The 22,288-nt window shown below is 39.1% G+C and overlaps 1 protein-coding gene across 2 annotated transcripts in view; it reads left to right on the top strand.

The window, feature by feature from the left end:
* The window catches only part of SESTD1 (SEC14 and spectrin domain containing 1), a 156,596-nt gene that overhangs the window by 57,826 nt on the left and 76,482 nt on the right, over window positions 1-22,288 (top strand). For both annotated transcript variants that reach the window (XM_004032876.5, XM_055380323.2), the window contains exon 2: window positions 15,726-15,805. In XM_004032876.5, the coding sequence (XP_004032924.2) occupies window positions 15,751-15,805 (55 nt within the window). In that variant the 5' untranslated portion in view covers window positions 15,726-15,750. The remainder of the gene's footprint in view (window positions 1-15,725; window positions 15,806-22,288) is intronic.

Below are 22,288 nucleotides of genomic sequence, written 5' to 3'. Positions count from 1 at the left end.
AATGAGTCCTGTGATGTCATCTGTCTTTAGGTCTCCCCTCTGTGGTTATCAGCACCTGCTCAGGTGGAGGTGGCAGGGGAGTAAATAAGGTGGACTCTGTGGGAGTCCTTGATTTTAGTTTTGTTTGGTGCTGGTTTTCCTGAATGCTGGTTATGCTGGTAGTGAAGTTCTCATGTGGACAGAATCAGGACCTTGGTTTAGCCAGAGTGTTGCAGGTGGTGGAATTAGCTGTTGTTTTCTCCTTTTTTGGAGCAGGGTTATTCTGTTGAGTTACTGTAATGGCTTGACTTAGTTGGCCTCCAGCCAGGAGGTGGCGCTTTCAAGAGAGTGCTAGCTGCAGTGGTAGAAGGTGGATATAATCTTGCCCCACATTGGCCAGGATGAGTACTTTGTTTTCTCCGGTTTGGTTGTGGCCATAGAGCTCCCAAGAGCTTTATCTTTTGTCTTTGGCTACCAGGGCAAATAGAGCAAAACCATCGGCAGGTTTAGACTAGTCTGAGCTCCGACTCTCTTTGGGTGGGGGTTTCTGTTGTCACTTTGGGGGATGATGGGTGGTTCTCAGGCCAATGGAGTTATGTTCCAGGGTGATTATGGCTGCCTCTGCTGTGTCATATAGATCACCAGGGAAGTGGAAAAGCCAGCAGTGACAGGCCTCACCCAGCTCCCATAGAGTCAGCAAGGCCAGTCTCACTCCCACCTTGCCCCCACCAACCACACTGAGTTTGTATCCAGACAGCCAGAGAGCAGGGCTGGGGTCTTGCCCTCAGGTACAAGCCTTCACATTGAGAAAACAAGCAGGGCTCTCAGGTCTCTCACCTCCCTGCCTGCCCGCCTGCATGGTCAGCTGTGGCTTCTGTGCTTGTATCTGCACTTCCCATTTGCCCCCTACTCTCTGGATTCTGCTCAGGAAAGTTTGTGCTCAGTTGAAATTATTACAGAGTTCAGCTAGGAGCATCCTTCACCCTGTGGCCCTTCCCCCAATTTCACCAGCTGCCTTACCTTCCCTAAGGGACCTCTGTGAAATGAGGTCAGGAATGGCTTCCCTGGGCTCATGCTGGGGACCAGGAGTGCCTACAGGGCTCTTCCAGCTGCTGCTTCTCCTTTTATATTTCACACAGCTCCCTAAATCCATTTCAGCTCTATGTAAGATTAAATTCTTCTCCCATGATCTGGATTTTTTGGTTCCCCAGTGGGGATGTGTGTTCAGAGGCTGACTTTTCCCCCTCTCACACTTTATCGATTCACAGTTTTTCAGCTGTTTTGTGGTGTTTGCAGCAGCAAGCCACTTCTTTCGAAGGGTCTGTGAACTCTTCAGTTTTCCTGTTATGTTCCTGTGGTCAGTCTTGGAAGAAAAGTTAACAATATGCGTCTCCAGATGCTGTACTGTCTGTCCAAGTGGGAGCTGCACGTTAGTCCTGTCTCCTATTTGCCATTTTCCACCTTTATGTTATTTAACATTTTATTGTGGAGATGGTGGTGGTGTTGGTTGTATTTTGCAAGATTTTTCCTTTGTTTATTTTGTACATTACCTATTTAAATTTTTCTATTAGATACTAAGATAACCAGAAAGAGAAAGATTTTTGTTTTTTTTAATGACTGTGCTAAACACTTGAAAAACTGGAGCAAATAACTTTTGAAAAATTAAATTAAATTTGACCTAGTGGTAGAGTAATAATTATTTTTTATTACCCATCTCTTTTGTGACAACAGTGAAAGAGATTGATGGAAAGGAGACTCTAGAAGGGAGGAAGATACAGAGTAAATACAATTGTTTTCATCTCTTGACTGCTTTACTTTTTATCTATCAGTTCATTTGATCTTGGCTTATACACCCACAAAACTGTATTTCTCTTTAGTATTACTTTAAGCTGCATTTTTATCACTTTCAAGTTATTCTTAAAACAATTTTTAAAAGCTGTTTAATTTTTTTAAAACCCAGCATTTTACCATGCTAAAGTGGTTGTGTAAAGGAAAGGTTGGATAAAGCACCCATCTCTCAGGAGATAGTGATGAAATGGAAGATTGCTTCTGGATATCATAGTTTGCCAAAGTAAATCTAGACCGAGAAACTAAAACCATTTGCCTTTTCCCTTTTAGAGATGTGGAGAATGCAGTTGTGAAAAATTAAATTTTAGCATTTGATGGTGTAAAATCAATAATTTGACTTGGAAATCTTCAATAACATTAATAGATTTTATCCATGAGTCACCTGCATCTATCATTTCTTATGCCTTGTCTTAGGGATTCCAGATGTTCCTGTTTCTTGGATGCTATTTAATTAGGTTTGACTATGGCAAGGGTTAAAATCTCAATGTATTGATGTGCATTTTTATTCAAATTAAATGGCAACAGAGTAAAAAAAAAAAAAGGCCTTAAATGTGGTTGGAGACTGTCTACTAAACTCTCAATTTTAGTTTTGCTGCTTCTACCAACTCTCTCCACTGATTAAAAGAGGAGCCTATTTTAGCCAACTTAAGCAGAAAAGGGATTTATTTTGTATAATTTATAGAACTGATGAGAAGGATGGAGAAATAAGTTCAAAAAAATAGGAAGGAATTAAAGGCAGCTGAGAATTTGTCTCTGCTCATATACCATAAGGAAAATCTGGTTAGGAAGCCAGTTCTGTTTCTGTGACTGTTGTCTCTGTATCTGCATTTCTTCCTCAAGGTTGAATTTTTTTTTTCTGGGGGAACATCCCATGGACAACTGAGATCAGTAGTTCTCTTGTTTCTAGATTTCAGGAGTCCCTGAAGTCAAAACTGTTTTTTATAATTCTTAGGTTTTATTTGCCCTGTTTACTGTGTTGACATTTGTGCTGATGGTGTAAAAGCATTGGTGGGAAAAAGTGCTGGTGCCTTAGCATGAATCAAGGCAGTGGCATGTCTGTATGCATGTCAACCTAAAAGGAAGAAGCTGAGGCAAAATTAATATAAGTAGAGAGGTTTTTTTGGCTAAGCTCAAGGACTGCAACCTGGGAGCATAGATTCAAATTGTCCTGAACACGCACTTTGATTAGTAGCAGTTAGAAGTAGATTTTTAAGGGCAAAAAAAGTTGTTTGTCAGGATTTCTCATTGGTTCACAGAAATAACATTGATTAGTGATTGGCTCTACGTTGTTAAGCTATAAGGTATGGGTTATGGAAAAAAAGTTGTCAGAAATTCTCATTGGTTCACAGAAATAACATTGATTAGTGATTGGCTCTACATTGTTAAGCTATAGGGTGTGGGTTATAATGTCTGGTGGGGCATTATTAGATTTATTTATAGCTACTTATGGCAATAGCAAGCAATTTCAGAAGATGAATACACAGCTCAAGACGTGGAGTAGGGCATGATTGTGGTCTCATTTTAGTGTCTCTCTTGGTCTGATAATTAAAAGGACTTGCATTCCTCAGATAAAAGTTCTTTTTTCATCTGTACGCACGTGTGTGTGTGTGTGTGTGTGTGTGTGTCTGTATATATATATATGAAACTTTTCATTGACAATATTTCTCACATCAAATGTGTGAGTTTTTTCTTCACACCAATCAATTCTCCAGCTCTCCAGATACCACCTGGGTGTCCAACCCAATTCAATTCTAGCAGTAAGTGCCTGGAGTTATCAGATCCAGGGTTTAAGGGCTCAATCCCACAAGACTGTCCTCACTTCATTTCTTTCTTTTTATTTTTTATAGACAAGGATCTTGCTATGTTGCCCAGGCTGGACTCAAACTCTAGGGCCCAAGCAATCCTCCCACCACAGCCTCCTTAGTAGCTGGGACTACAGGCTCAGGCTGTCTTCACTTTAGGTGCCATTGCTGGGCTGTCCTCTCTTTAGATGCCAGGCACAAGTATTGGGTCTGCAGGTTACCCACACTTCTGTCTGACTTGGCTGCAAATCAAGGTTCTCATCACCCACAACCCCTTCAGGTTCGATAATTCACTAAAACAGCTCACAGACTTCAGTAAGACAATTTACTTATGATTACTGGATTATTATAAAGGACACAACTCAGGAGCAGCCTATAGAAGAGATGTTTAATGCAAGGTATCGGGGGAGGAGGCATGGGGACCTTCCATGGCCTCTCTGGGTGTGCTACCGTCTCAGCACCTTGGTGTGTTCACCCACCTGGAAGCTCTCTGCACTGTTCCCCTCGACTTTTTTAAAAAATAGAGTGGAGTTCCTGCCATGTTGCCCAGGTTGGTCTTGAACTCCTGGGTGTCATGGGTGGTACTGCCTGGGGCCGGCTTTGCAGTTTTTAAGGGGATTTACCAAGACAGTTGTAGGTAAAGAAAGGCAGATTTATTAGCGAAAGTATAAAAATATGCTGGAAGGTTGCAATGGGCAGCACAGCAGAGAAAGGGTTGTCTGCCAAGAGGTGGGGGCTGGAGGGAAATTGTATAGAGTCATGCTGCAAGGGGGCTATCTGCAAGGGGAACAAGGTCATTGTGCCTGCAGGTTGTTTATGATTAACCATCTATCAGAACAGTTGTTCATTGTTTCCCATCTGGGATCACCCCTTCCTTGTTGTTGCTTACTTATCAGGACTCCACATCTCCCCCACCCCCTCTGACAGAACAGCAGTGACAAATCTTTGGCAATGAGGTGGAGGTCTCATCTTCCAACTACTGTCTGGCATGCTTAGGGCATGGAGTAGGCCCTACCTATGGTTGTTGGTTTGTCAGGAGACCCTGTGGGTCATTGTCCCAGATTGTGGGACTTAGGATATTGGATCTTTCTGGAGGAAGGCACTCATCAGAGAGGAGAAGCATGTCAAGATGAAACTGGTGACCAGCTGAATCCAGGTGAGATTCATAAAGGTAGCAGGCGTCTTTGGGGAGAGAATGATTCCATTCACAGTATCATTTGAAAGTGAAACTGTTGAATTCTAGAAGATAAAGTTTTGTTTTTTAAAGCCGTTGGACAAAAAGGGAGACAAACCTCTTGCTTTGTGACTGTTTTTCCTTATTGGAAACCCATTTAGGTAACCTGAAAATTAAACTCAATGAAAAAGTGTTTGAATTTAATTAGACACAGAAAGTATGTGTTCAACAGGGGAATACATGACTCTTAGGAACAGCATAAGTTGTTTTTTTGATTACATTGAGAATTTAGACATATCAAGAAAAGCCAAGGGTCCGAATTAAATTATGTTCGAGGAAAACATTGCTTAAGTTTTTTGACTTAAAGTTGAAACATTAAAATATTATGCTAATGTTAACATTAGGCCATAATAACAGTTAGAATTGGAGGAAAATGTGACAGGAGCTGACAAAAACTGGGGAGTGTTATTTTATTAGGCCTTCTTTAGGGGAGAAAAAGCAGAAAGTAGTGGGACACAGCAAAAGTTAAACTGAGATGATTCTGAGAAGTTTTAAAAATAAACGTTACAAAATGAAAAGTAAAACTTGCAGTTTTATTAAGAACAGATTAATACCGTAAGAAAACCTTGTTTTAACATGGGGAGAGGCAATGTTACAAAGACTATCCTAAATAATTCCCTTTCAGTTATAACCAACTTAATCACATACAAAATTCCTTTCATAAATTTCCCTTTACAAACCTTCTTATGACTTACACAGACTATTTTTGACATGCTTGGACTTTGTGACTTGTCCTAAGCATTCCTCCTTCTTTATTATTATTATTATTATTATTATTATTATTATTATATTTTAAGTTTTAGGGTACATGTGCACAATGTGCAGGTTAGTTATATATGTATACATGTGCCATGCTGGTGCGCTGCACCCACTAACTCATCATCTAGCATTAGGTATGTTGCCCAATGCTATCCCTCCCCCCTACCCCCACCCCACAACAGTCCCCAGAGTGTGATGTTCCCCTTCCTGTGTCCATGTATTCTCATTGTTCAATTCCCACCTATGAGTGAGAATATGCGGTGTTTGGTTTTTTGTTCTTGCGATAGTTTACTGAGAATGATGATTTCCAATTTCATCCATGTCCCTACAAAGGACATGAACTCATCATTTTTTATGGCTGCATAGTATTCCATGGTGTATATGTGCCACATTTTCTTAATCCAGTCTATCATTGTTGGACATTTGGGTTGGTTCCAAGTCTTTGCTATTGTGAATAATGCCACAATAAACATACGTGTGCCTGTGTCTTTATAGCAGCATGATTTATAGTCCTTTGGGTATATACCCAGTAATGGGATGGCTGGGTCAAATGGTGTTTCTAGTTCTAGATCCCTGAGGAATCGCCACACTGACTTCCACAATGGTTGAACTAGTTTACAGTCCCACCAACAGTGTAAAAGTGTTCCTATTTCTCCACATCCTCTCCAGCACCTGTTGTTTCCTGACTTTTTAATGATTGCCGTTCTAACTGGTGTGAGATGGTATCTCATTGTGGTTTTGATTTGCATTTCTCTGATGGCCAGTGATGGTGAGCATTTTTTCATGTGTTTTTTGGCTGCATAAATGTCTTCTTTTGAGAAGTGTCTGTTCATGTCCTTTGCCCACTTTTTGATGGGGTTGTTTTTTTCTTGTAAATTTGTTTGAGTCCATTGTAGATTCTGGTTATTAGCCCTTTGTCAGATGAGTAGGTTGTGAAAATTTTCTCCCATTCTGTAGGTTGCCTGTTCACTCTGATGGTAGTTTCTTTTGCTGTGCAGAAGCTCTTTAGTTTAATTAGATCCCATTTGTCAATTTTGTCTTTTGTTGCCATTGCTTTTGGTGTTTTAGACATGAAGTCCTTGCCCATGCCTGTGTCCTGAATGGTAATGCCTAGGTTTTCTTCTAGGGTTTTTATGGTTTTAGGTCTGACATTTAAGTCTTTAATCCATCTTGAATTGATTTTTGTATAAGGTGTAAGGAAGGGATCCAGTTTCAGCTTTCTACATATGGCTAGCCAGTTTTCCCAGCACCATTTATTAAATAGGGAATCCTTTCCCCATTTCTTGTTTTTCTCAGGTTTGTCAAAGATCAGATAGTTGTAGATATGCAGCGTTATTTCTGAGGGCTCTGTTCTGTTCCATTGATCTATATCTCTGTTTTGGTACCAGTACCATGCTGATTTGGTTACTGTAGCCTTGTAGTATAGTTTGAAGTCAGGTAGCGTGATGCCTCCAGCTTTGTTCTTTTGGCTTAGGATTGACTTGGCGATGCGGGCTCTTTTTTGGTTCCATATGAACTTTAAAGTAGTTTTTTCCAATTCTGTGAAGAAAGTTATTGGTAGCTTGATGGGGATGGCATTGAATCTATAAATTACCTTGGGCAGTATGGCCATTTTCACGATATTGATTCTTCCTACCCATGAGCATGGAATATTCTACCATTTGTTTGTATCCTCTTTTATTTCATTGAGCAGTGGTTTGTAGTTCTCCTTGAAGAGGTCCTTCACATCCCTTGTAAGTTGGATTCCTAGGTATTTTATTCTCTTTGAAGCAGTTGTGAATGGGAGTTCACTCATGATTTGGCTCTCTGTTTGTCTGTTGTTGGTGTATAAGAATGCTTGTGATTTTTGTACATTGATTTTGTATCCTGAGACTTTGCTGAAGTTGCTCATCAGCTTAAGGAGATTTTGGGCTGAGACAATGGGGTTTTCTAGATATACAATCATGTCGTCTGCAAACAGGGACAATTTGACTTCCCCTTTTCCTAATAGAATACCCTTTATTTCCTTCTCCTGCCTAATTGTCCTGGCCAGAACTTCCAACACTATGTTGAATAGGAGTGGTGAGAGAGGGCATCCCTGTCTTGTGCCAGTTTTCAAAGGGAATGCTTCCAGTTTTTGCCCATTCAGTATGATATTGGCTGTGGGTTTGTCATAGATAGCTCTTATTATGTTGAAATATGTCCCATCAGTACCTAATTTATTGAGAGTTTTTATCATGAAGGGTTGTTGAATTTTGTCAAAGGCCTTTTCTGCATCTATTGAAATAATCATGTGGTTTTTGTCTTTGGTTCTGTTTATATGCTGGATTACATTTATTGATTTGTGTATATTGAACCAGCCTTGCATCCCAGGGATGAAGCCCACTTGATCATGGTGGATAAGCTTTTTGATTTGCTGCTGGATTCGGTTTGCCAGTATTTTATTGAGGATTTTTGCATCAATGTTCATCAAGGATATTGGTCTAAAATTCTCTTTTTTGGTTTTGTCTCTGCCCAGCTTTGGTATCAGGATGATGCTGGCCTCATAAAATGAGTTAGGGAGGATTCTCTCTTTTTCTGTTGATTGGAATAGTTTCAGAGGGAATGGTCCCAGTTCCTCCTTGTACCTCTGGTAGAATTCGGCTGTGAATCCATCTGGTCCTGGACTCTTTTTGGTTGGTAAGCTATTGAATATTGCCACAATTTCAGATCCTCTTATTGGTGTATTCAGAGATTCAACTTCTTCCTGGTTTAGTCTTGGGATAGTGTATGTGTCAAGGAATTTATCCATTTCTTCTGGATTTTCTAGTTTATTTGCGTAGAGGTGTTTGTAGTATTCTCTGATGGTAGTTTGTATTTCTGTGGGATCTGTGGTGATTTCCCCTTTATCATTTTTTATTGCGTCTATTTGATTCTTCTCTCTTTTTTTCTTTATTAGTCTTGCTAGCGCTCTATCCATTTTGTTGATCCTTTCAAAAAACCAGGTCCTGGATTCTTTAATTTTTTGGAGGGTTTTTTGTGTCTCTATTTCCTTCAGTTCAACTCTGATTTTAGTTATTTCTTGCCTTCTGCTAGCTTTTGAATGTGTTTGCTCTTGCTTTTCTAGTTCTTTTAATTGTGATGTTAGGGTATCAATTTTGGATCTTTCCTGCTTTCTCTTGTGGGCATTTAGTGCTATAAATTTCCCTCTACACACTGCTTTGAATGTGTCCCAGAGATTCTGGTATGTTGTGTCTTTGTTCTCGTTGGTTTCAAAGAACATCTTTATTTCTGCCTTCATTTCGTTATGTACCCAGTAGTCATTCAGGAGCAGGTTGTTCAGTTTCCATGTAGTTGAGCGGTTTTGAGTGAGATTCTTCATCCTGAGTTCTAGTTTGATTGCACTGTGGTCTGAGAGATAGTTTGTTGTAATTTCTGTTCTTTTACATTTGCTGAGGAGAGCTGTACTTCCAAGTATGTGGTCAATTTTTGAATAGGTGTGGTGTGGTGCTGAAAAAAATGTATATTCTGTTCATTTGGGGTGGAGAGTTCTGTAGATGTGTATTAGGTCAGCTTGATGCAGAGCTGAGTTCAATTCCTGGGTATCCTTGTCGGCTTTCTGTCTCGTTCATCTGTCTAATGTTGACAGTGGGGTGTTAAAGTCTCCCATTATTAATGTGTGGGAGTCTAAGTCTCTTTGTGGGTCACTCAGGACTTGCTTTATGAATCTGGGTGGTCCTGTATTGGGTGCATATATATTTAGGATAGTTAGCTCTTCTTGTTGAATTGATCCCTTTACCATTATGTAATGGCCTTCTTTGTCTCTTTTGATCTTTGTTGGTTTAAAGTCTGTTTTATCAGAGACTAGGATTGCAACCCCTGCCTTTTTTTGTTTTCCATTTGCTTGGTAGATCTTCCTCCATCCTTTTATTTTGAGCCTATGTGTGTCTCTGCACGTGAGGTGGGTTTCCTGAATACAGCACACTGATGGGTCTTGACTCTTTATCCAGTTTGCCAGTGTGTGTCTTTTAATTGGAGGATTTAGTCCATTTACATTTAAAGTTAATATTGTTATGTGTGAATTTGATCCTGTCATTATGATGTTAGCTGGTTATTTTGCCCATTAATTGATGCAGTTTCTTTGTAGCATCAATGGTCTTTACACATTGGCATGTTTTTGCAGTGGCTGGTACCGGTTGTTCCTTTCCATGTTTAGCGCTTCCTTCAGGAGCTCTTTTAGGGCAGGCCTGGTGGTGACAAAATCTCTCAGCATTTGCTTGTCTGTAAAGGATTTTATTTCTCCTTCACTTATGAAGCTTAGTTTGGCTGGATATGAAATTCTGGGTTGAAAATTCTTTTCTTTAAGAATGTTGAATATTGGCTCCCACTCTCTTCTGGCTTGTAGAGTTTCTGCAGAGAGATCAGCTGTTAGTCTGATGGGCTTCCCTTTGAGGGTAACCCGACCTTTCTCCTGGCTGCCCTTAACATTTTTTCCTTCATTTCAACTTTGGTGAATCTGACAATTACGTGTCTTGGGGTTGCTCTTCTCGAAGAGTATCTTTGTAGTGTTCTCTGCATTTCCTGAATGTGAATGTTGGCCTGCCTTGCTAGATTGGTCAAGTTCTCCTGGATAATATCCTGCAGAGTGTTTTCCAACTCGGTTCCATTCTCCCCATCACTTTCAGGTACACCAGTCGGATGTAGATTTGGTCTTTTCACGTAGTCCCATATTTCTTGGAGGCTTTGCTCATTTGTTTTTATTCTTTTTTCTCTAAATTTCCCTTCTCGCTTCATTTCATTCATTTCATTTTCCATAGCTGATACCCTTTCTTCCAGTTGATTGCATCGGCTCCTGCGGCTTCTGGATTCTTCACGTAGTTCTCGAGCCTTGGTTTTCAGCTCCATCAGCTCCTTTAAGTACTTCTCTGTATTGGTTATTCTAGTTATACATTCTTCTAAATTTTTTTCAAAGTTTTCAACTTCTTTGCCTTTGGTTTGAATGTCCTCCCATAGCTCAGAGTAATTTGATCGTCTGAAGCCTTCTTCTCTCAGCTTGTCAAAGTCATTCTCCGTCCAGCTTTGTTCCGTTTCTGGTGAGGAACTGCGTTCCTTTGGAGGAGGAGAGGCGCTCTGCTTTTCAGAGTTTCCAGTTTTTCTTCTCTGTTTTTTCCCCATCTTTGTGGTTTTATCTACTTTTGGTCTTTGACGATGGTGATGTACAGATGGGTTTTTGGTGTGGATGTCCTTTCTGTTTGTTAGTTCTCCTTCTAACAGACAGGACCCTCAGCTGCAGGTCTTTTGGAGTACCCAGCCATGTGAAGTGTCAGTCTGCCCCTTCTGGGGGGTGCCTCCCAGTTAGGCTGCTCAGGGGTCAGGGGTCAGGGACCCGCTTGAGGAGGCAGTCTGCCCGTTCTCAGATCTCTAGCTGCGTGCTGGGAGAACCACTGCTCTCTTCAAAGCTGTCAGACAGGAACATTTAAGTCTGCAGAGGTTACTGCTGTCTTTTTGTTTGTCTGTGCCCTGTCCCCAGAGGTGGAGCCTACAGAGGCAGGCAGGCCTCCTTGAGTTGTGGTGGGCTCCACCCAGTTTGAGCTTCCTGGCTGCTTTGTTTACCTAAGCAAGCCTGGGCAATGGCTGGCGCCCCTCTCCCAGCCTCACTGCCGCCTTGCAGTTTGATCTCAGACTGCTGTGCTAGCAATCAGCGAGACTCCGTGGGCGTAGGACCCTCCGAGCCAGGTGCGGGATATAATCTCCTGGTGCGCCGTTTTTTAAGCCCGTCGGAAAAGTGCAGTATTCGAGTGGGAGTGACCCGATTTTCCAGGTGCCGTCTGTCACCCCTTTCTTTGACTAGGAAAGGGAACTCCCTGACCCCTTGCGCTTCCTGTGTGAGGCAATGCCTTGCCCTGCTTTGTTTCGCGCACGGTGCGCACACCCACTGACCTTCACCCACTCTCTGGCCATCCCTAGTGAGATGAACCCGGTACCTCAGATGGAAATGCAGAAATCACCCGTATTCTGTGTCGCTCACACTGGGAGCTGTAGACCGGAGCTGTTCCTATTCGGCCATCTTGGCTCCTCCCACATTCCTCTTTCTTAAACAACCAGTCATTCTATTTTAGGACAAGAATTTACCATACGAGATTTTTTTTTCTCATATGAAGTCTTTTTTTTTTTTTTAAATAACCTTCCTTTCGCAAAATGCCTTTTTACCTTTATAACCTTCTTCATGTCTCTCTTATTCCCTGGTTCCTTTTACCTTGTTTGATATATAACCTTTACGTAACCTTTGAATTAGGGAAAAATTATTTTCGTTTTGTTGGGAAGTTAAGGTTTCCATTTCATTTGCTGTGGGAGTTCTGTGAAGGAGGATCAAATGAGGAGGTAATTTACATAGTTTAGAAGTTATCCCCTCTTAAGAGATTGTTCAATTAGGTTTCTTGCTAGGGCTTGTTTGAATAAGTGTGGGCTATATTTTAAACCCCTGAAGTATGACTATCTAAGTTGAAGTTTCTATTTAGTCTGTTTTCACACTGCTATAAAGAAATACCTGAGACTGGGTAATTTGTAAACAAAGGAGGTTTAATTCACTCACAGTTCTTCATGGCTGGGGAGACCTCAGGAAACTTAACAGTGATGGTAGAAGAGGAAGCAGACACCTTCTTCACAGGGTGGCAGGAGGGAGAAGTAAGGAGGGCAGGGGAAACTGCCATTTATGAAACCATTAGATCTCTTGAGAACTCACTATCACAAGAACAGCATGGGGGAACCACCCCCATGATCTAATCACTTCCCTCACTCTACATATGGAGATTACAATTCTCTTCCTCAAAACATGGGGATTGACGATGAGATTTGGGTGGGGACACAGAGTCAAACCTTATCCAGTGGCCTGTCCTTCTGCATCAAGAACACTTACTTGGAGAAGTGTCCTTAGGACAATCTGGAATGGGCTGGAGGCTTCTAAAGCAGCCAACAGTTAAGCCTGTCTCTTGTCCTTGCATTTTTCTTTCTCTGTAGCTCTGTTCCCCTTATTCTGTTCTCAATTACTGAAGAATTTGAAGGCTGTGTCCAGCAATGTTGGGAAAGTAGTTTGTGGTCTCTGATCTAGCTTTTGGAGTTCATGTCTGATGTATGGGGATGCCTGGCTGATAAACAGCTATGACAGTGAGGTCTTCTGGGCTCTGGGGGTTCATATTAGTATATTTTCTCGTAGCCTCAGCCAGCTTGGTATAAAATAGGCCTGTGTTTTAATTTGACCCGTGTCTTATTTCCCTTAGTTTGGCATAATTTACAAGTTTTATGTGGCCCTTTTCATGCCCTGAATCAGGCAAGTGATCATGTGATTATGACATTTCCTTTTGTGGTCTCCCTCTTGATAACCCCACCTAGGATCAGTGTAAGGCATTGCTGTTCTCCCAGGGCCGGACTCCTGGGGGTTTGGGGTATGCACTTCATCTGCTCACCTTTGAGCCAGAGACCATATGTGGGATTTTTCCTCATGGGTGCAACAAGTGGTAAAAATAATATACATGTCCTGCCAAGTGAGGTAGAAGGAAGCAATAGTCCTTTAAATTCCTTCATGAAATGAGGAAGGCCCCTACTGAAAGAGCCAAAGCTTAGTTTTTATTTGGGAGAGATCAGACATTAGGAAGGGAACATGGACTCTGATGGTTCCTAGATCCCCATTTGCCACGTCCTGGAGCAGCAGAACTTTTTCTGAGGCCAAAATGAGATCATAGGTGGCCTCTGACCTAGTATGAGAAAGGGAATAGAATCCCTGATAAGGAGGAGGCACTGGAAAACAACATCAAAGGTTGGGATGTTGAGGGGAAGGTGAGAGAGAGGGAGCAGATGGAGTAGGTGTAATTGAATGTGAAGGTGGTTTGTTAGGGGAAGAAGGTGTGGCCTCAACCCATCCAGCTAGTTGGGGAGAACGGGAGAGAGTAAAAGAAAGGCCATCCAAAATGTCAAAAGAGTCAGTGGGGCCAGAGAATATAGTCATGCACATTCAGCAGATTTGGTGGAGATCAGGATCCCGAGAGAGTGAGTTATGAAAGCCTGGAATAGGAACTTCAGACCATTTAAAAGAGTTGCAACAGAAAAGGTCAAGCTGTAAAATAGTAAACTGGGGCAAGGGTCCCACCTGGTGGCCAGGAGGATTCCTGATCTGAAAGTTTATAAGGTGGCCATGTTGTATTACACAAGAAAATGAAACTTTGTTTTTGAGAGTCTGAGGGTCAGATTTGTCCATTATTTTAGGATGCAACCCAGAGATGAGTCTGAAGGAATAGACGGGGTTTGTCCCATGATGGGACTGGAAAACAACAAGCTGTTTGGGGCTAATAAAATAATAGTACCTACCTTGTAGAAATGTTGTGAAGACTAAGATAATAAAAAGAAATCGTTCAAAACAGTGCATAGTTTATAATAAACACTTAGTCAATGTTAATTATAATAATTATTATCACCCCTTTATCAAACTTTCAAATCAGGTCTTCAACAAGCTGGTCACAAGACAGGAGATCTAAGATGTGAATCCAAGCTGTCTGGGTTCTTGTATAACTGGATAACAACTCATCATGAAGTGCTACTAGTTTTAGATTAAAGATGTAAATTGTGAGCTTTTTTCCTTCTACTTCCTACTAGTCTGTTTGCCGGGCTAATTTAGAACAAACTTGAATAAACAAATCGCAAATATTCAAGGGAACTTGAATATATCATCTAGATGGACAACTTGTTTTCTTTGAAGACAGAGGCAAATGGTTGTTTTTTTTAAATTGTATACACAAAAGCTATAAAATTATATACTGGTTCAATTAGTCTTGTTTAATTAGCCATTATCTGACCAATGTTACAATTCCATCTTTTTTTTGCCTTAACATCTATTTTTTTTGTTTTTTAAAGACTGCCTTTTTTTCCCGCCCCCTAGAGCAGGGCTGTTTCTGGAGTTTTTAGCTCTAGCTGATAGCACAGCCTTAGGTGGGATAGGTTAATAGCAGGTGTTTGCTGAATAAGTAATATACAAAGAGTCATATTTTCTGCTGTTCTAGAAATGTCTTCAAGAGAATATGCTTTCACTAAATACAATAAAATTTCACAGTGTACTTCAAGGAACTGCTCTGTGTTGTGATGGTGGGTGGGTGTGAGATGGGACAGGGGAGGAAGGGATAAAATGTGATTGAGAATACTCTCTCAGACATGAGTATAAGAGGATAATAGAATTGAATCTGATTTTGTTCATTTTTGTTGTTGTTTTGTTTGAAAGGTCCTGCTCTCCTTAAAATCAAAATTTGATGGTATACTGGGCTGGCCTAGCCTGAATGCCTGCCATGGCAAAACCTCCATTTAAGGGAAACTATCTTGCCCTTAGCCCTTGCTATAAGGGTAGTCCCTTTTTGTATTTAGCTATAACCCCTGGCTATGGCTGAGTAGACCCTGGAAAACTGAATCAAAGAATAGTGAATTGTGGCCTGGTACAAAAAGATGAGCTGGCCTAATCAAATTTTTCTCTGGAAAATTAAAAACTGTAAAATGTAGAGAGATGGAGGCAGTTAACAATGGGGGCAAAAATTGAAACAATGTATCAGAAAATGTGAGATAAACAGGATAAGATGTGGTACCATGTGTTATAGGGGAGTAAAAATATGAGAAATCAGAAAAAGCCATTTAATAGTGAAATGGAAAGAATCAGATATTTGGCATTAAGCTGTGTAATTAATAAGGAACACAAAGGAGGATTGACTGCCTGTTTGATTGATTCATTTGTTTATTCAACGAATTAATTTTTTAGTTACTGGTATGTACCAGGCAGTGTTTTAGCCCGAGTATTGCTCTGAGAAAGAATTAAGCCAGTGATTCTCAACCACTTGTGATTTTGCCTACCAGAGGATATTTGGCCATGTCTAGAGACATTTTGGTTGTCACAGCTGGGAAAGGGAGGTGGTATTGGTTTTTAGTGAGTAGAGACCAGGGATGCTGCAAACTATTCTACAATGCACAGGATAACTCCTTACAAAAAAAGAATTATCTTGCTCAAAATGTCAGTAGTTCTCAGGTTTAGAAACTCTGGGATAAACTATCATCAGGATATATTTCGTGGAATAATTGTTGTCTTGTAGTTGACATTTGACTTTCTGTGTTTTCAGAATTAAGGAAGTTCACTGGAGTAAAATGGAGGCCTCAGTAATATTACCCATTCTGAAGAAAAAACTAGCCTTCCTTTCAGGTATGATTTCTTCTTAAAATTTGAAGTGTTTGATATACAAACTTTTTAATAGTTTCTTCTTTGTTAAGTATGACAAATGCATTTTTTTAATGAAAGTTTTGTTTAAAAGGTATTTCTAAGACATCTTTAAATCAGAATGAAGAGCTAGGAGAGCTAACTCTATACTGGTTCTTGGCAGGCCAATTTATTTTTCTAATTTCATTTTTTTAGATTCAGGGGGTACATGTGCCTGTCTGTTGCATGGGTATATTACATGATACTAAGGTTTGGGGTATAATTGATTCTCCTCACCCAGGTAGTGACCATAATACCCAGCAGGTAGTTTTTCAGCCCTTTTCCCCTTCTCTCCCTCCCCTGCAGTAGTCTCCAGTGTCTGTTGCTCCCATCTTTATGTCCATGTGTGCCCAATGTTTGGCTCCCTCTTACAAATGAGAATGTGCAATATTTGGTTTTCTGTTTCTGTGTCAATATTCACCTAGGATGATGGCCTCTGGCTGCATCCATGTTGTGGCAAAGGGCATGATTTCCCTGTTTTTTTTACAGCTGCATAGTACTCTATGATGTATATGTACCACGTTTTCTTTATCCATTCCACTGTTGATGGGCACCTAAGTAGATTCTGTGTCTTTGCTATTATAAATAGTGCTGCAAGGAACATATGAATGCATGTGTCTTTTTGATAGAGCAATTTATTTTCCGTTGGATATATACACAGTAATGGGATTGCTGGATTGAATGGTAGCAATCCCATTACTGGGTATATACCCAAAGGAAAATACATTGTTTTGTAGATTCTCTGTTTTAAGTTCTCTGAGAAGTCTCCAAACTGCTTTCTCCAGTTACTGAACTAATTTACATGACCACCAACAGTGTATACGCATTTCCTTTTCTCTGCAGCTTCACCAGCATCTGTTATTTTTTGACTTTTTAATAATAGACATTCTGACTAGTATGAGATGATATTTCATTGTTAATTTGATTGCATTGCTGTGATTATCTGTGATGTGCATGCTTGTTGGCCACTTGTATGTCTTCTTTTGAGAAATGTCTGTTCATGTCCTTTGCCCACTTTTTAATGGGGTTATTTGTTTTTTCCTTGTTGAATTGATTAAGTTCATTATGGATTCTTGGTATTAGGCCTTTGTTGGAGGCATAGTTTGTGAATATTTTCTCCCATTTTGTAGGTTGTCTGTTTATTGATAGTTTCTTTTGTTGTGCAGAAGCTCTTTAGTTTAATTACGTCTTACTTTTCAATTTTTGTGTTAGTTGCAGTTACTTTTGAGGACTTAGTCATAATTTTTTTTCTGAGGCCGATACTCAGAATTGTATTTCCTAGGTTTTCTTCTAGGATTTTTATAGTTTTAGGCCTTAGGTTTAAGTCTTTAATTCATCTTGAGTTAATTTTTGTATATGGTGAAAGGTATGGTTCAGTTTCATTCTTCTGCATATGGCTAGCAAGTTATCCCAGCATCATTTATTAAATAGGTAGTTCTTTCCCCATTGCATGTTTTGTTGAAGATCAGAAGGCTATAGGTATGTGACCTTATTTCTGGAATCTCTATTCTGTTCCATTGGTCCATGTGTCTGTTTCTGTACCAGTACCATGCTGTTTTGTTTACTGCGGCCTTGTAGTGTAGTTTGAAGACAGGTAATGTAATATCTCTGGCTTTTTTCTTTTTGCTTAGAATTGCTGTGGCTAGTTGGGCTTTTTTTTGTTTCCATATGAACTTTAGTTTTTTTCTATTCTGTGAAAATTGACATTGGTAGTTTGATATGAATAGCATTGAATTTGTAGATTGCTTTGGGCTGTATGGCCATTTTAACATTTTAAATATGACGATGGAATGTTTTTCCATTACTTTATGTCTTCTGTTATTTCTTTCAGCAGTGTTTTATAGCTCTCTTTGTAGATATCTTTCACCTTTTTACTTAGGTGTAGTTTTAGGTATTTTTTATGGCCATTATAAATGGGAATATGTTCTTTATTTGGCTCTCAGTTTGTCATCGGTGTTTGGAAATGCAACTTATTTTTGTATATTGATTTTTTTACCCTGACATTTTACTAATGTAATTTATCAGTTCTAGAAGCCTTTTGGTGGAGGCTTTAGGGTTGTCTAGGTATGGAAACATAAAGTCAACAAAGAGCAATAATTTGACTCCTCCTTTTTCTAATTCTGTGCCTTTTATTTCTTTTTCTTGCCTGATGGTTCTTGCTAGGACTTTTAGTACTATGTTGAATACAAGTGGTGAGAGTAGCTATCCTTGTTTTTTTCCAGTTCTTAAGGGGAATACTTTTAGCATTTGCCTGTTCAGCATAATGTTGGCTGTGGGTTTGTCTATAGATAGCTTTTATTATTTTGAGATGTATTTCTTCAATGCATAGTTTATTGAGGGTTTTTATCATGAAAGGATTTTGGATTTTATCAAAGGCTTTTTCTGCATCTATTGAGATGATCATATGGTTTTTAATTCTGTTTATGTGGTGACTCACATTTATTGATTTATGCATGTTGAACTGATCTTGCATCCCAGGAATAAAGCCTAATTGAATGTGGAGGATTAACTTTTTGATTTGCTGTCAGATTCCGTTTGCTAGTATTTTGTTGAGGATATTTGCATCTGTGTTCATCAGGGATATTGGCCTTTAGTTTTCTTTTTTTGTTGTTGTGACTTCACCAGGTTTTGGTGTCAGGATGATGCTGGCTTTACAGAAGAGGGAATCCCTCCTCTTTAATTTTTTGGAATAATTTCAGTAGGATTGGTACTAGCTCTTCTCTGTATGTCTGGTAGAATTTGGCTGTGAATCCATCTAGTCCAGGGCTTTTTTTGATTGGTAGATTTTTTTAAATTACCAATTCAGTTTTAGAACTCAATATTGGGCTGTTGAGGGCTTCAGTTCCTTTATGATTCAACCTTGGGAGGGTCTGTGTTTCTAGGAAGTTATCCATTTCTCTAGAGTTTCTAGTTAGTGTGCACAGAAGTCTTTTGTATTTCTGTAGGATCAGTTGTAATGTCACCTTGTCGTTTCTAATTGTCCTTATTTGGATCTCCCCTCTTTTTTTTCTTTCTTAATCTAGCTAGTGGTCTGTTGATCTTGTGTATCATTTGGTGTTGTCAGCCCCCCACCCCTTTTTTTGAGACAGGATCTCACTTTGTCACTCAGTCTAGGGTGGAGAGCGGTAGTACGAACAAGGCTGGCTGCAGCTTTGACCTCCTGAGCTTAAGCGATCCTCCAGCCTCAGCCCTGACAATTAGCTGGGACTACAGGTGTGTACCACCATACCCAGCCAATTTTTGTATTTTTTGTAAAGATGGGGTTTTGCTGTGTTGCACAGGCTGATCTCAAATTCATGAGCTCAAGTGACTCGCTCACTTTGGCTTCTCAAAGTGGTGAGATTTGAGGGCTGAGCCACCTCGCCTGGCCTCATTGATCATTTTAATGGATTTTGGGGTCTCAATTTCATTCACTTCTGCTCGGTTTCAGTTATTTCTTTTTTTCCTGTTAGCTTTGGAGTTTGTTTGTTCTTGTTTATCTAGTTCCTGTAGGTGTGACGTTACATTGTTAATTTGAGATCTTTGTAACTTCTTGATGTAGTCATTTAGTGCTATAAACCTTCTTCTTAACACTGTTTTTGCTGCATCCCAGGGATTTTGATACATTGTATCACTGTTTTCATTTATCTCAAAACAATTTTTTGATTTCTACCTTAATTTTGTTTACACAACATTCATTCAAATGCAAGCTGTTTAATTTTCATGTAATTGTGTGGTTTTGAGAGATCTTCTTGGTATTGATTTCTATTTCTATTACACTGTGATCTGAGAGTATGGTTGGTATGATTTCGAGTTTTTTTATTTATCGAGACTTGCATTATGGCTGGGCCTGTGGTTGGTCTTAGAGTATGTTTCATATGCAGATGAGAAGAATGTATATTCTGTGGTTGATGGGTAGACTGTTCTGTAGATGTCTATTAGGTCCAGTTGGTCAAGTGTCAAATTTAAGTTCAGAATATGTTTGTTTTCTCCCCGATGATCTGTCTATCGGTGGAGTGTTGAAATCCCCTACTATTATTGTGTGGCTGTCTAATTCATCTTGTAGGTCCAGAATTACTTTTTTTTATGAATCTGGGTACTTCAATGTTGGGTGCATGTGTATATATTTAGAATGATTAAGTATTCATGTTGAATTGAACCCTTTATTATTATGTAATGCTCTTCTTTGTCCTATTTTATTATTGTTGGTTTAAAGTCTGTTTTTTCTGATATAAGAATAGTGATCCCTGCTCTTTTTTTGTTTTGTATATGTGTAATAGGTCTTTCCCCAACCCTTTTCTTTGAACCTGTCATTGTCATTACATGTGAGATGGGTCTCTTGAAGACAGAAGATGGATGGGTCTTGTTTTTTGTTTGTTTGTTTGAGACAGGATCTCGTTCTGCCACCCAGGCTGGAGTGCAGTGGTGCGATCATAGCTCACTGTAGCCTTGACCTCCTGGGCCCAAGCAGTCCTCCCACCTCAGCCTTTCGACTAGCTGGGACCACAGGCATGTGCCATCATGCCCAGCTAATTTTCTCATTTTTAATTTTTTTGTTGAGACAGGTGTCCTTATATATTGCCCAGGCTAGTTTCAAACTCCTGGGCTCAAGTGATCCTTCTACCTCAGTCTCCCAAATTGCTGAGATTATAGGCATGAGCTACTGTGCTTGGCCAAATCTTTTTTTTGGATCCATCTTGCCATTTGGTGTCTTTTAAGTGGGGTGTTAGACCTTTTACATTCAAGGCTAATATTGATATGTGAGGTTATAATCCTATTTTGAAGTTGTTACCTGGTTGCTTTGTAGTCTCAATTGCGTAGTTGCTTTATAGGGTCTGTGGGCTATGTAATTAAATGTATTTTTGTAGTAGCAGGTGTTCTTTTGTTACCATATTTAGAACTCCCTTAAGGATCTCTTTGGTCTAGTGGTAATGAATTCCCTTAGGAATTACTTGTATGGAAAAGATTTTATTTCTCCTTCACTTATAAAGCTTAGTTTGGTGGGATGTGAAATTCTTGGTTGGAAATCTTTTTCTTTAAGAATGCTGAAAATAAGCCTCCAGTCTCTTTTGGCTTATAATGTTTCTCCTGGGAAGTCCACTGTTAGCCTGACAGGGTTCCCATTGTGTGTGATCTGACTCTTCTCTAGCCTCCTTTAAGATTTTTGATGCTCTACACATTCGGAGAAAGCTCTCTAGGAATGAACTGTAAAAATAATCCCTGAATGGCGTGAACCTGGGAGGCAGAGCTTGCAGTGAGCCAAGATCGCGCCACTGCACTCCACCCTGGGCGACAGAGCAAGACTCTGTCTCAAAAAAAAAAAAACAAAATTCCCTGAAAGTACAGTCTTCTGATACTTATTCAGTTCTGTAATTTCATTAAAATGACCTCTACAAGGTAGATGTCATGATGTCTCACTTCTGATATGAAAATGTAATAATAATTGACTGGCATCCAAATAATTGTTTCTGAAATACAGAATAATTAGTTTTTATGATAACTGTCTTCTAGCTTTTTTCTTCCATCTTCCTCTGAGAAAGTTTCAGTACACTGGAGGAGTTAATATCCATTATTCTGTTTTCACTCTTTGCTGTTCAAAACTGTTTATATACACTTGAATTTATCTTCAGTTACCAACTTGAAGTGTGTATCAGCTAAGATGAGTCAAGGGGAAGCTATGAGTGGCAGCATGTATGTATGGTACATTGGGTGTAGTGATCTTCTGGAGTTTAGATCATTGAGTAAATCTCTACATGATTTAGTATAGATACTGTAGCTCTGCCAACTCAGAGTTATTTGGACTGCATTATCTTGCTTTCTCTGTGTTATTCTTTTTTATGTCGTGTCCTAATTGCCTTGATAATACTAATGTCCTTTTTTCAAAGTATGTTATGTCTCTGTATAATTGACATTTTCCTAGTATGTATTATATTATATATTGTATATAATATACTATATTGTATATGCTATATTATATACTGTATGTAATATACTATATTGTATATGCTGTATTATATATTGTATATAATATACTATATTGTATATGCTATATTATATATTGTGTATAATATACTATATTGTATATGCTATATTATATATTGTGTATAACATACTATATTGTATATGCTGTTATATATTGTATATAACATACTATATTGTATATGCTATATTATATATTATATATAATATACTATATTGTATATGCTATATTATATATTATATAATATACTATATTGTATATGCTATATTATATATTGTATATGCTATATTATATATTGTATAATAGTAATATATGTATAATACTATATTGTATATTGAATATTATATACGTATATAACATATATACATATATATTGCATATATACGATATATAATATACAATATACAATATAATATATATTGTATATATGATAAGTAATATATAGTATATTATATACTATATATTACTAT

The sequence above is a fragment of the Gorilla gorilla genome, chromosome 11 (genome assembly GCF_029281585.2).
Source record: "Gorilla gorilla gorilla isolate KB3781 chromosome 11, NHGRI_mGorGor1-v2.1_pri, whole genome shotgun sequence".
Taxonomy (NCBI): Eukaryota; Metazoa; Chordata; class Mammalia; order Primates; family Hominidae; genus Gorilla; species Gorilla gorilla.
This window is presented reverse-complemented; position numbering and strand designations above follow the sequence as displayed.